General features: G+C 46.9%; 1 protein-coding gene across 1 annotated transcript; it reads left to right on the top strand.

The window, feature by feature from the left end:
- Nucleotides 1–389: 389 nt before the first annotated feature.
- LOC100282180 (uncharacterized) lies at nucleotides 390–2,899 on the top strand. The gene is made up of 4 exons (NM_001155092.2): nucleotides 390–628; nucleotides 738–868; nucleotides 1,658–1,762; nucleotides 1,850–2,899. Exons 1-4 carry the CDS (start codon nucleotides 545–547, stop codon nucleotides 2,379–2,381), a joined length of 852 nt encoding a protein of 283 aa, NP_001148564.1. The 5' UTR covers nucleotides 390–544; the 3' UTR covers nucleotides 2,382–2,899.
- Nucleotides 2,900–14,281: the final 11,382 nt, after the last annotated feature.

Below are 14,281 nucleotides of genomic sequence, written 5' to 3'. Positions count from 1 at the left end.
ATACCACGCATCACATGCTCAGTCTTCGTCGTGAATGTCAGCGCGTACATCATCGCATCACACGGACACGACTGCTGCAACGCATAGTCCGTTGGGCCTGTGGCCTCGCCGCCCCGGCCCGAGTCATTTGGTACGCAACTGTACCTGTCTGTACGAGACACACAGACTGCTACATCGCTGCTGTTTGTTTGACCAGGTTACAAAGATTAAAACACGGTCGATCATGTTAGTTTTTTTATATAAAATTTACTCTTTTACTACTACTACTACTTTTAAAACAGTTTTTAACAAAACTTAAAAACTAAACAAAATCTCGGTGGGCGGCATCTCACGCGTGTCGGAGGGCGGAGCCGGAGCGAATAAACGGGCGGCATCTTACGTGAAGATCCGTCCGGTCGGCCTCTCTCTCTCACACACACACTTTTTTCTCCGGACGCGCTCGTTCGTTCGCGAAGGCGCCCCTTCCTGCCCTCACATCCGCTCCTCCCTCCCCGACACCGACCGACCCCTCGTCCGCTCGCCTCCCTCCCCGATCCCCACCGCCATGGCCGCCGCCGCCGCCGCCGCGTCCTCCTCTTCCTCCTCCGAGGTTCCGATCGCCGCCCGCACCTGCGTCTCCGTCGGCGAGGTGGGTGGCTCCTCCCCTGCCTGCCGGTCCTGGTTGGATCCGCCCGATCTGCTCGCGCGGTGCGGCGCTCGATCTCATATCGTCCGTTTTTCCTTTCCTCCTGTGCCAGGTGGCGGTGGGCGCGGTGGCTACAGGCAGCGGCGACCGGGTGGCGGCGGATTGCGGGGTGTGCGCCATCTGCCTCGACAGGATAGCGCTCCAGGAGACGGCCCTCGTCAAGGGTTGCGACCACGCCTACTGGTTCGCTGATATCCCTTACCCCTTTCTCCAGATGATTACAGCATAACGTACTTTGATGCGCGGTGGAATTACGATTCTTTGTCTAGGTTGTTTGTTATTCCCCACCTCTAATAGCAATCTAATCCCTAGATTTGGGAGACTACATGGCACCTTTCACCCCCCCCCCCCCCCCCCCCCCCCCCCCCCAAAAAAAAGTGCTTTGCTGTAGTCTTACACATCTAATTCTTAGAACATCCTGCACATGTGCTAGGATAGCCTGACGCCCTGACCTTATGATTCGCAGGCTGATTTTCTTTTGATTGCCTTTACACATGGAGTAGTTTGATTCAATCATTTTAGACCTAAGGAATAGAGGGCACCAGCATCAGCGAGCTTATTCTGGAGCACTCTCATGTGTTTTCCTTGTACTAGTAATTAATTCGAACTTATCCTTTCGCACAGTTGCCATGTGCATCTCGCCCTTTGCCCAACCAACCACATTGCACACCCAATGGTTGTTGACTTGTTACACCAACCCTTTTGGTTTTCAGCTCTAAATTGAATTATAGGGTTTGACTGTCGCATCCGTGTGAGGTAGCAAGCAGCATACACCTTGATGTATCCATGACAGCTGATGCTTTGTTTGCTGCAGCTTATACAGTATTTTGTCTCTATAAATTGCAGCTGCAGCAGTCCGAACAACTGCAGCAGTGTTTTTCTGTTTTTAGGTTTACCTCTTTTATATCTGGTAACGATTCTTTTACTAAAAGCTGGTGTTCACTATATTTGAAATCCATTTCTTGGATGCAGTGTGACCTGTATTTTGAGGTGGGCATCCTACAAGGAGAACCCTCTCTGCCCACAGTGCAAGCATCCATTCGAATTCCTCAGCGTGCACCGCTCTCTCGACGGCTGGTAACCCCTTGTTCATCTGAAATGGTGGGAGGGTGGCTGAAAATTTTCAGGTAGAATGTGAGCTTGATGCTTGTTTCTTTTCTTCAGCCTACATGACTACCTGTTTGAGGAGAGTGTTTGCCTCCTTCTGAGGGCAGCTTGGTTTGAACCTCTGATCGTAGAGGCTCACGAGGAGGCTCTGGAAGAAGAAGAGTTTCTCCACCAGCAGTACCAATACGATGATGACGAAGATGATCTTGACGAGGAATCTTATTACATGAACAGGTCCCCAAGCATCCGTATTGGTAACAGGAGATGGGGTGACAATGGGTACATCAGGGGAGGCAGGAAAGAGGCGAGGCCAGTGAATACTGATGTGGCTGCTGGTCCATCCAGGACTCCGAAGAAGAAAGAGAAAGCCGCATCCTCTTCGGCGTCGGTGTCAGTGTCTGGTTCGGGGTCAGGATCGGGGTCTGTATCCAAGGATGTCGCTGGAAGGCGGGCGAAGAGGGCGCAGAAGCGAGAAGCTGCAGACAAGGCAGCTGCAGAGAAGCACCTGAAGCACCTGCAGAGGTTGGGGCTGAGAAAATCGCCAGAGCCTGTAGTGCCCGAGGAGGTTGGGCCACAGGTGAATGAGTGACTTAAGCCGCCGCCTAGTGCTATATGGTGCTGCTAAAAACACTGCAGCCCTTTGGGCCACAAAATAATCTTCCACTGTGAAGAGCTTGAGCGTGGCCTTGTATCATGGCAGCTTTTCGCCTCGTTGTACATAGTCTAGTTTCTCATCACTGTTTTAGATTCAGCACAGAAATGCAGCTGCTGTCTGCACGACTGTTGCAGCTATGAAGCTGTATGTACCTCACTGTTGGTGCACTATTTTAGTTATTGCTAATCACAGGGGATGCAATCGGCATCTGTGTTGATTACTATGGGGACAAATGAGGCGTGGAACCAATTCTACAACGCAAACTTGTAACCATATGGAATCACTCGCCGTTGACATGATACTAATCCTGTTAACTAGTCTGGTCCTTGCTTGCTGTGCCTTGTCCGTCATCATCGAATTTTGTCCCACAATCGAAGAATCTGTGTTGTTGCCCAACTATTCTGCACGGGTTTTGTGTTGCGTGTCAATTTGTGTTGACAAAATAGTTTCAGATGGTAACAAGATGTTCTTGTTTTATAAGGCTGTCTTATAAGGGGTATTTGTTTAGAATTATAATCTGTCCAGATTATATAATCCAACAACTTTTGAACTACTAACTCTTAGTTAGTTCAAAAGTTGTTGAATTATATAATCTGGGCAAATTATAATCTCAAACAAACACCCCTTTTCAGCCTGTTTTACAACTGTTCTAAATGAAGCTAGGGTTGGAGGGTGACTTGATGTCGCACCCGGAATTAAGAGCCAAAACGGGACACAAATCAAATGTGTGCTAGGATCAAGTTTTACACATATGATGACTCCTGGTATAGAAACGAATGTCACATCTTTAATATATAATGAAGTTCTGTACAAAATAGTTAAATAATTATATTATAAGAAGACAATGATCCATGTGACCAGATTAGGATAGCTTGTGTGATTCAAATGTTTGTGAAGTCTTATTAGTAGCAATTGTTTTGCTTCTAAACTATACTGCTTTGCTCCGTTTTTTATTTAAATTTTAAACTATAAAACAATTGTTTTGCTCTATGTTTTCGAAAACTATACTGTATTACTCTGTTGTGCACGTGATAAATATGTAGATTGCAGTTGAGTGCACAATGTATGTGAAGCAAAACGATATCACCCAACATACTATATTTCTGCTACTGGACTCACATGTTATACACACAAAAATTATCCCCTAAATGTCCACACAAAAGATGAGAATAAAATACGATGACATTTATGGGATTTTTCCTATTATGTTACGGGGTTCCAACATGATTAATATCGTAAAGAAATAATGTAATTAATGTATAGAGGGAGCTTCCATTGCATATAAGATTTATCGTGCTTTTGAAAACCGGGGACACAATAGAGTTTGTGTTCGGTGGGGGAGACTAGCGTGGACCCACTCCGAATGGTGAATCAAGAGATTCCAACAGAGGTTTTATACTGGTTCAGTTTTGCACCCTAGTCCAGTGTAGTAACAGAAGTTTTATACTGGTTCAGTTTTGCATCCTAGTCCAGTGTAGTGTTGATCGTAGTATTCACTGAGAACGTGTTACAACAGGTGCAAGTGTGGGAATGCGGGAGTGGAGAACTCTAGATGAATGCCCCTACCACCCTTGGTTGTATGTCCCTCTCCATTTTATAGTTCAGGGGTTCTTACATGGGACTTGTCGTCCAAAGGAGTGTGTGACCTATTATTTATGGGAGTTTCGTTGTCATAGCTTTTCTAACGTCGTCTCCTGGTTCGTACGTGGTCGTACACCTGGTATGGCGGATCGCTCCATCTAGTCGGTATATGGGTCACTGTAGCTACTCTGGTGCTAAGGCTCCCTATAGCGACGCCTGGTGGGACCTATGGGGCAGAGTCAGAGGATAATGAGGGTCGTACGTAGCGACACCCCGTTCTGTTGCCTGAGACCCTTCGTCATCCCTCCGACGTACTGTGGCGTCATTCGAGATGGTGTATGTGGTGACGTGTCCTACTGTGGTTGGCGTGGGGTAACAGTGTCTACCTTGCCTCCGTGTCATCCAAGTACGGGTGTGCTCCTATCGTGCGCGCGACAGGAGGGCACGACGGTGAGGCCCATAGGTGTGCTTGCTGCCGTTGTGGGCCTCTCGCCTCGTAGAGTTGCTCGGCAGGACCTAGTTGGCGGGTCTGCCTCGCGGAGTTGCTCGATGGAACCTGCTCGTCTAGTCCACCTCGCATAGTTGCTCGGCACGACTTGGTCGACCGGTACGCCTCACATAATTCCTCAGCTAGACGCGGTTGGCCAAGATGAGCCACCATGAGTTATGGGCTTACTTCGAGTACCTTGTTCCTGGGTACCCATCAAGATTTCTCTCTATACGTATAGGGCTGGTTTGAAATAAGGGGACTCGAACTTAGGAAAAGAAAATCCTTCATAAATAATTAAATGCCTTATTTAAATGACACACATTGGGATTGCTTACCCTGAGAAAAGACAGGGATCCAAGGGGATTTGAGTTTTCAAAATAACTCATGGAGAGTATATAGGGTGTGATTGGTTGTCTGGTCGAACCCCTGGTCAGGTCCAACTCCACCCACTCTAATGTTTGGTTGCCTCTATCTCTAGTTGGGCTAGGCTAACCTCATGCAAATAGTAGTCTGGCGCCATACTGGATACAAAAAACGAGGCCTAGTTGAAAGGGAAATGGGCTTAATCATTTTCTATAATCAATTTTGGTGTTTGACGTCCATCACATACCATGTTGACTAATTAGTTTGCCTAGTTATCATTTATTTCAGGTGCATAAAGTTTAATATAAACCAAGAAAGAAATTAAGTTGGGGACACAACAAAGTTTGGAGCAAAGACATGCATTTGTGTTGCCAGACCGAGCACAACGCGAACTATAACACCCTGAATTTGGGAGTTGAATTTTTTTTCTTTCTCCAGCACTCACCAAATTCAGGTGTTACCTTTTCTTTTTCTTTTTCTTCTCGCTATACCTTGTTCTTTTTCAAATATTCTAGCGAGATTTAGCTCGAGACCTTGTGTGAGAAAAAACCTAGAAATAATTTCCTCGGTTGTTGCATCATGCCAGACCATGATTTTCTTGTTTGTGGTTGAGTGATTTGTGAAAAGCATTCTCGGAGTGGAGCTTAGAGCTAAATGGGAAAAATAGGAAAAGAATAAAAAAGAGGGGAATTCCCTCTCTCTTCCCCCCCTTTTTGGGTCGGCTTCTAGCCATGGCCCAGCCGGCACCCCCGCCCCTCCCCTTCCCGCCTTGGGCCCCGCTTGGCGGCTGAAAGTCGCCTAGAGGGGGGGTGAATAGGGCGAATCTGAAATTTACAAAGCTTAAGCACAACTACAAGCCGGGGTTAGCGTTAGAATTAAAATCGAGTTCGAGAGAGAGGGTGAAAACAAATCACAAGCAAATAAAGAGTGTGACACAGTGATTTGTTTTACTGAGGTTCGGTTCTTGCAAACCTACTCCCCGTTGAGGTGGTCACAAAGACCGGATCTCTTTCAACCCTTTCCCTCTCTCAAACGGTCACTTAGACCGAGTGAGCTTCTCTTCTCAATCAAACGGGACACTAAGTCCCCGCAAGGACCACCACACAATTGGTGTCTCTTGCCTCGGTTACAATTGAGTTGATCACAAGAAAGAATGAAGAAGAAAAGAAGCAATCCAAGCGCAAGAGCTCAAATGAACACAAGTCACTCTCTCACTAGCCACTATTTGATTGGGGATGATCTTTGGGCTTGGGAGAGAATTTGATCTCTTTGGTGTGTCTTGTATTGAATGCTATAGCTCTTGTAAGGTGTAGAAAGTCTGAAAACTTGGATGCCATGAATGGTGGGTGGTTGGGGTATTTATAACCCCAACCACCAAACTAGCCGTTTGGTGGAGGCTGCTGTCGCATGGCGCACCGGACAGTTCGGTGCGCCAGCCACATCACCCGACCGTTAGGGTTCGACCGTTGGAGCTTCTGTCTTCTAGGCCACCGAACAGTCCGGTGGTGCACTGGACAGTCACTGTACACTGTCCCGTGCACCTTCTGGTGCTGCTCTGACTCTGGCGCGCACTATAGCGCATTGAATGCGTTCTGCAGTCGACCGTTGGCGCGAAGTAGCCGTTGCTCCACTGGCACACCGGACAGTCCGGTGTTACACCGGACAGTCCGGTGAATTTTAGCGGAGCGGCCTCCCAAATTCCTGAGACTGGCAAGTTTGGAGTTGGATTCCCTGGTGCACCGGACACTGTCCGGTGGCACACCGGACAGTCCGGTGCGCCAGACCAGGGCTGCCTTCTTTTTAACTTTGCTCCCTTTGTTTGAACCCTTTCTTTTGACTTGTATTGGTTTGTTGTGAACCTTTGGCACCTGTAGAACATATTTTCTAGAGCAAACTAGTTAGTCCAATAATTTGTGTTGGGCAATTCAACCACCAAAATTCTTATTGGAAAAGGTTTGACCCTATTTCCCTTTCAATCTCCCCCTTTTTGGTGATTGATGCCAACACAAACCAAAGCAAAAATAAAAGTGCAGAATTGAACTAGCTTGCATAATGTAAGTGCAAAGGTTGAGTTGAAACCAATATACTTATCTCAATAGATGAGCATGGATGGTTTTCTTCTTTATTAAAATTTTGGACCACATTTGCACCACGGGTTTTGTTTTGCAAATTCTTTGTAAAATTCTTTTCAAAAACCTTTTGCAGATAGTCAAAGGTACGTAAATAAGATTGAAGAAAGCATTTTCAAGATTTGAAATTTTCTCCCCCTGTTTCAAATGCTTTTCTTTTGACTAAAACAAAACTCCCCCTAAATAAAATTCTCGTCTTAGTGTTCAAGAGGGTTTTGCAATTTTTTGAAGATATACTTTCTCCCCCTTTTGAACACAATAAGATATCAAATTAAAAAACTTCATTTTTGAATAGGTGGTGGTGCGGTCCTTTTGCTTTGGGCTCATACTTTCTCCTCCTTTGGCATGAATCGCCAAAAACGGATACTTGTGAGTGGAATATAAGCCCTTTTTTCAAACTTTTCTCCCCCTTTGGCAAACAAAAATATGAGTGAAGATTATACCAAGGTGGAGAACAAAGCGGAGTACCGGCAAATACAATTGGAGTTGAGTGGAAGCGCCTTCTTTGCCGAGAACTCCATTTCCCTTTCAATATCTATGACTAAGCATAAGATGACACTTGAAAACACATTAGTCATAGACATAAAAGAGATATGATCAAAGGTATAAAAATGAACTATGTGTGCAAAGAATCAATCAAAATTCCTAGAATCAAGAATATTTAGCTCATTCCTAAGTTTGGTAAAGGATTGCTCATCTAAAGGCTTGGTAAAGATATCGACCAATTGATCTTTAGTATTTATATAGGCTATCTCGATATCCCCCTTTTGTTGGTGATCTCTCAGAAAGTGATACTGAATGGCTATGTGCTTAGTGCGGCTGTGTTCAACGGGATTATCCGCCATGCGGATTGCACTCTCATTGTCACATAGGAGAGGGACTTTGCTAAACTTGTAGCCATAGTCCCTAAGGGTTTGCCTCATCCAAAGCAATTGCGCGCAACAATGGCCTGCGGCAATGTACTCGGCTTCGGCGGTAGAAAGAGCTACTGAGTTTTGTTTCTTTGAAGCCTAAGACACCAGGGATCTTCCCAGAAATTGACAAGTCCCTGATGTGCTCTTCCTATTAATCTTACACCCTGCCCAATCAGCATCGGAATATCCTAATAAATCAAATGAGGATCCCTTGGGGTACCAAAGACCAAACTTAGGTGTTTGAACTAAATATCTCAAGATTCGCTTCACGGCCCTAAGGTGAACTTCCTTAGGGTCGGCTTGGAACCTTGCACACATGCATACAGAAAGCATAATGTCCGGTCGAGATGCACACAAATAGAGTAAAGAACCTATCATCGACCGGTATACCTTTTGATCTACGGATTTACCTCCTGTGTCGAGGTCGAGATGCCCATTGGTTCCCATGGGTGTCTTGATGGGCTTGACATCCTTCATTCCAAACTTGGTGAGAATATCTTGAATATACTTTGTTTGGCTGATGCACGTGCCCTCTTGGAGTTGCTTCACTTGAAAGCCTAGAAAATACTTCAACTCCCCCATCATAGACATCTCGAATTTTTGAATCATGATCCTACTAAATTCTCATTCCTCTTGAAATTGTTGAGCTCCTCTTGCATCGCCAACACCCAATCTGAATCTTGAAGTGCTTCCTCTACCTTGTGTGGCTCAATAGAGGAAACAAAAGAGTAGTGTTCACAAAAATGAGCAACACGAGATCGAGTGGTTACCCCTTTATGAATATCTTCTAGGATGGTGTTCACGGGGTGATCTCGTTGGATTGCTTGGTGGACCCTTGGGTGTGGCGGCCTTGGAACTTGCTCATCCTCCTTGTCTTGATCATTTGCATCTCCCCCTTGATCATTGCTGTCTTCTTGAGGTCGCTCATCTTCTTGATCTTCTTCTTCATCATCTTGAGCCTCATCCTCATCTTGAGTTGGTGGAAATGCTTGCATGGAGGAGGATGCTTGATCTTGTGCTTGAATGGGCTCTTCGGATTCCTTAGGACACACGTCCCCAATGGACATGTTCCTTAGCACGACGCACGGAGCCTCTTCATCATCTAATTCATCAAGATCAACTTGCTCCACTTGGGAGCCGTTAGTCTCATCAAACACAATGTCACAAGAAACTTCAACTAGTCCAGTGGACTTGTTAAAGACTCTATATGCCCTTTTGTTTGAATCTTATCCTAGTAAAAAGCCTTCTACAGCCTTAGGAGCAAATTTGGATTTTCTACCTCTTTTAACAAGAATAAAGCATTTGCTACCAAAGACTCTAAAATATGAAACATTGGGCTTTTTACCGGTGAGGAGTTCGTAGGACGTCTTCTTGAGGATTCGGTGTAGATACAACCGGTTGATGGCGTAGCAAGCAGTGTTGACCGCCTCGGCCCAAAACCGATCCAAAGTCTTGTACTCATCAAGCATGGTCCTTGCCATGTCCAATAGAGTTCTATTCTTCCTCTCCACTACACCATTTTGTTGTGGCGTGTAGGGAGAAGAGAACTCATGCTTGATGCCCTCCTCCTCAAGAAAGCCTTCTATTTGAGAGTTCTTGAACTCCGTCCCATTGTCGCTTCTAATTTTCTTGATCCTCAAGCCGAACTCATTTTGAGCCCGTCTCAAGAATCCTTTCAAAGTTTCTTGGGTTTGAGATTTATCCTGTAAAAAGAATACCCAAGTAAAGCGAGAATAATCATCCATAATAACTAGACAGTACTTACTCCCGCCAATGCTTATGTAAGCTATCAGGCCGAATAGGTCCATGTGGAGGAGTTCAAGTGGCCTGTCAGTCGTCATGATGTTCTTATGTGGATGATGAACACCAACTTGCTTCCCAGCTTGGCATGCGCTACAAATCCTGTCTTTCTCAAAATGCACATTTGTTAGTCCTAAAATGTGCTCTCCCTTTAGAAGCTTGTGAAGATTCTTCATCCCAACATGGGCTAGTCGGCGATGCCAGAGCCAACCCATGTTAGTCTTAGCAATCAAGCAAGTATCGAGTTCAGCTCTATTGAAATCAACTAAGTATAGCTGACCCTCTAATACTCCCTTAAAAGCTATTGAATCATCACTTCTTCTAAAGACAGTATCACCTGTATACGTGAAAAGATAGTTGTAACCCATTTTACATAATTGGGAAACAGAAAGCAAGTTGTAATCTAAAGAATCTACAAGAAAAACATTGGAGATAGAATGGTCAGGTGATATAGCAATTTTACCCAATCCTTTGACCAAACCTTGATTTCCATCCCCGAATGTGATAGCTCGTTGGGGATCTTGGTTTTTCTCGTAGGAGGAGAACATTTTTTCTCCCCAGTCATATGGTTTGTGCACCCGCTGTCGATGATCCAACTTGAGCCCCCGGATGCATAAACCTACAAAACAAATTTAGTTCTTGATTTTATGTACCCAAACAGTTTTGGGTCCTTTGACATTAGATACAAGAACTTTGGGTACCCAAACACAAGTTTTTGATCCCTTGTGTTTGCCCCCAACATACTTGGCAACCACCTTGCCTGATTTGTTAGTTAGCACATAAGAAGCATCAAAAGTTTTAAATGAAACATTGTGATCATTTGATGTAGCAGGAGTTTTCTTCTTAGGCAATTTAGCATGGGTTGATTGCCTAGAACTAGATGCCTCACTCTTATACATAAAAGCATGATTAGGGCTAGAGCGAGACTTACTAGAGTGAATTCTCCTAATTTTGTGTTCGGGATAACTGGCAGGGTATAAAATGTAACCCTCGTTATCCTGAACCATGGGAGCCTTGCCCTTAACAAAATTAGATAATCTTTTAGGCGGGGTATTAAGCTTGACATTGTCTCCCTGTTGGAAGCCAATGCAATCATTAATACCAGGGTGTCTCCCATTATAGAGCATAATGGGAGACACCCTGGTATTAAGGATTGCACCGGACTGTCCGGTGCACCATGCGACAGACAGCCTCCACCAAACGGCTAGTTTGGTGGTTGGGGCTATAAATACCCCCAACCACCCCACATTCAAGTTATCCAAGTTTTCACACTTCTACACCTTACAAGAGCTCTAGCATTCAATTCTAGACACACCCAAGTGGTCAAATCCTCTCCAATTCCACACAAGGCTTTAGTGATTAGCAAGAGAGATTTGTCGTGTTTCTTTTGAGCTCTTGCGCTTGGATTGCTTCTTTCTTTCTCATTTGTTCTTGTGACCAAAACTCACTTGTAACCGAGACAAGAGACACCAATTGTGTGGTGGTCCTTGCGGGGAAGTTTTGTTCCCGGTTTGATTTGAGAAGAGAAGCTCACTCGGTCCGAGGGACCGTTTGAGAGAGGGAAAGGGTTGAGATAGACCCAGCCTTTGTGGCCTCCTCAACGGGGAGTAGGTTTGAGAGAACCGAACCTCGGTAAAACAAATCCACGTATCTCACTCTTTGTTTGCCCACGATTTGTTTTGCGCCCTCTCTCTCGGACCCATTATTATTCCTAACACTAACCCGGCTTGTAGTTGTGATTAAGTTGTTAAATTTCAATTTCGCCCTATTCACCCCCCTCTAGGCGACTTTCACCCACCCCCTCCCCAAACTGCCTCCCTCTTTCACTCTCTCCCCTCTACCCCTCGCGCATGTCTCCTTCTTCCGTGTGCAGCTCATTTCCCCCTCCACCTCGTCGCCGACACCGACCTCGCCCCCCCACTATAAGCCCCCTCCCTCCTCTTCCCATCGCCCCTCCCCTCCTTCCCTTCCCCGCCCACGGCGCCGTTCGGCCCGGCGCGGCCGTCCTGGCGCGACCCAGCCTCGGTGGCCCCGGCGCGGCGCGCCCGCCTCGCCCGGCCATGGCGCGCGGCTCGGCCCCCGCCCAGCGTGGCTCCCCCGCCCCGGCCTCATTCCTTGTCCTGGCGCGGCCTCGCCATGGGTGGCCCGGCCCCTGTCCCTGGCGCGCGGCCGTGGATCCCATGGCGTGCCCACCCTAGCTCGGCACCCTCCCCTCCCCGAGCCCCCTGCATAGCCCCCCTCGGCGCACGGCTTGGCACCCCGGCGCGGCCTGCTCTGCTCGACGCGGCCCTGGCGTGCCCGCTCGCGGCTGTGGCTCCCGCGGCGCAGCCCACGACCAGGCGCGCGGCCCCCTGCCCCTGCGCGTGCCCCTGCGCAGCGTGACCCTGGCGCGGCCGTGGCGCGCCCCTGCACGGCGTGGCCCCTGCGCAGCGCGGCCCCGGCACGGCGCGACTTCGGCTCGCGTGGCCGCGGTGCCCCTGCGTGGCACGGCCCCCTGCCCGCTGCTCGGCCCCGGCGTGTGCGCCGCTCATTCGCGGCGCGTTAGCGCGGCCTTGCGCGTGCGTGCTCGCGTGGTGCGCGCGGCGTCTTGGCGCAGTTCGCCGTGCTCCCGGCGCGACGCGTAGTGCCCTGCCGCGCATGCGTCTACCCCCTAGACGTGCCTGTCTACCCCCTCCCCCTCGTGTATTTTATGCGCGTTGATCATGTTATTTATATTAATGAAATTGAACTCTACTTAAAAGTTGATCATGTTAGTTATCTCATGTAGTTAATCATTGACTTTGTTTAATGTCGACCAATTGGAAATGGTTGTAACTCTATTAGTGCATGTGATTAATACCTGTTAGTATGGCTAGGTAGAACTAGATAAAGTAATGATTAATTATACACCTACCCGTAATACGCTTCGACTATAGCTTTAACCACTGCGAGACCTTCTTTCTTCTCTTTCTAGCAGTTGCGAATGCAAATCGTATGTCATATCTTATGCATATTCAGTTTATCTGCTCTCTTGTATGGTGTACTATTTATTTCCTAATTCAAAGAGATGGATGCATGTTTGCGCTCGCATAGATAATGGTCCGGTTGTGGAGTCCGAAGAACTCGCAGGAGAAGACCCTGAGCAGCAGCTGGTTGGTGGAAGCAAGTGTCCCTTGACCCACTTTTGTCCTATACATTCCTTAATTCACTTTCCGCATTTACACAGTTTATACCTAAGGATTTACTAGCCTTTGTTATCCATCCATGTCCTTGCTTACCTAATTGGGTTGGATTATTATGGTTTAGCTTTATGCTAGTGCTTAACATTAATCAATGAACATGATGAGATTTATCTATGATACGTTGTTTCCCTTCTTATTTATGATGATGTACTTGTGGCATTTAAGGGGACGCGAGCAGGTTCTCGAATACCTCTTCGTAAGGACCTGTTAGTTGGATGACCGCCCAGGAAAACAATGCAACCATGAGGGTGGAATGGGACGCCCTTAGCTGAATAATTAGAGGAACTGGGGTGTAGTTCGCTTAGCCGTCGTGCCGTTAATGGGGCTCGGTGTATGCGGCTCGCTCTGCCAAGGTTGGTTCGCCCCTTGGGGAGGAGTGCGGTGCATTTAGGAAACCTAACGGGCGGCTATAGCCCCGGGGAGTCTTTGTAAAGGCTACATAGTGATACCCTGTTGGGTCACCTTGGTAGTGATCAATGGAGAGTCATGATCTCTGTGCAGAAAGGGAATCACGACTTGTGGGTAAAGTGTGCAACCTCTGTAGAGTGTTATAAAACTGATATATCAGCCGTGCTCGCAGTTATGAGCGGTCAAGGGAGCTCCATAGATTAGAGATACTTGATCAGAGATGTTCGGACTACAGGTGGCGATGAGAATGGTGGTTTTGGTATTGACTATGGTAATGGTAAGTGGTATTCTTTCCGTTTGGAAAGGGTACTTTTGGGTTAACAACTTGGGTTAATACTAAAATCTGGCTCTCTCTACTAGTAATAATAATCTGACCAACTAAAAGCAACTGCTTGACTTACCCCCACATAAAGCTAGTCCACTACAGCCAAATAGGACATTTGCTGAGTATGTTGATGTGTACTCACCCTTGCTCTACACACCAACCCCCCTTCCCCAGGTTGTCCGTGTTGCAACCACTGCTCAGGAGAAGATGAAGCTGTGGAGGAAGACTTCTAGGAGTTCCAAGATTATGACGAGTTCTAGGCGTGGGTTAGCGGCAACCCCCAATCGGCTGCCTGTGAAGGCCGCGTGTATCTACATTTCGTTTTTGCACTTTGATTATTGTTAAAGACTATGTGGATGTCTCAGACATATGATGTAATCGACTATTGTTACCCTTCTTATGTTATTATTTGAGCATTGTGTGATGATGCCCAGTTATGTAACTGCTGTGTATGTGAATTGCTGATCCTGACACGTACATGGTTCGCATTCGGTTTGCCTTTTAAAACTGGGTGTGACATGAACTGGCCACTCTCGGGTTTCTCAGGGAGTTTCCCTGCTATAATTCACCAGACTGTCCGGTGTGCACCGGACAGTGTCCGGT

Source organism: Zea mays, chromosome 3 (genome assembly GCF_902167145.1).
Source record: "Zea mays cultivar B73 chromosome 3, Zm-B73-REFERENCE-NAM-5.0, whole genome shotgun sequence".
In the NCBI taxonomy this organism is placed as follows: domain Eukaryota; kingdom Viridiplantae; phylum Streptophyta; class Magnoliopsida; order Poales; family Poaceae; genus Zea; species Zea mays.
Note: the sequence above shows the minus strand (reverse complement) of the source record. Positions and strands in the feature narration are given on the sequence as shown.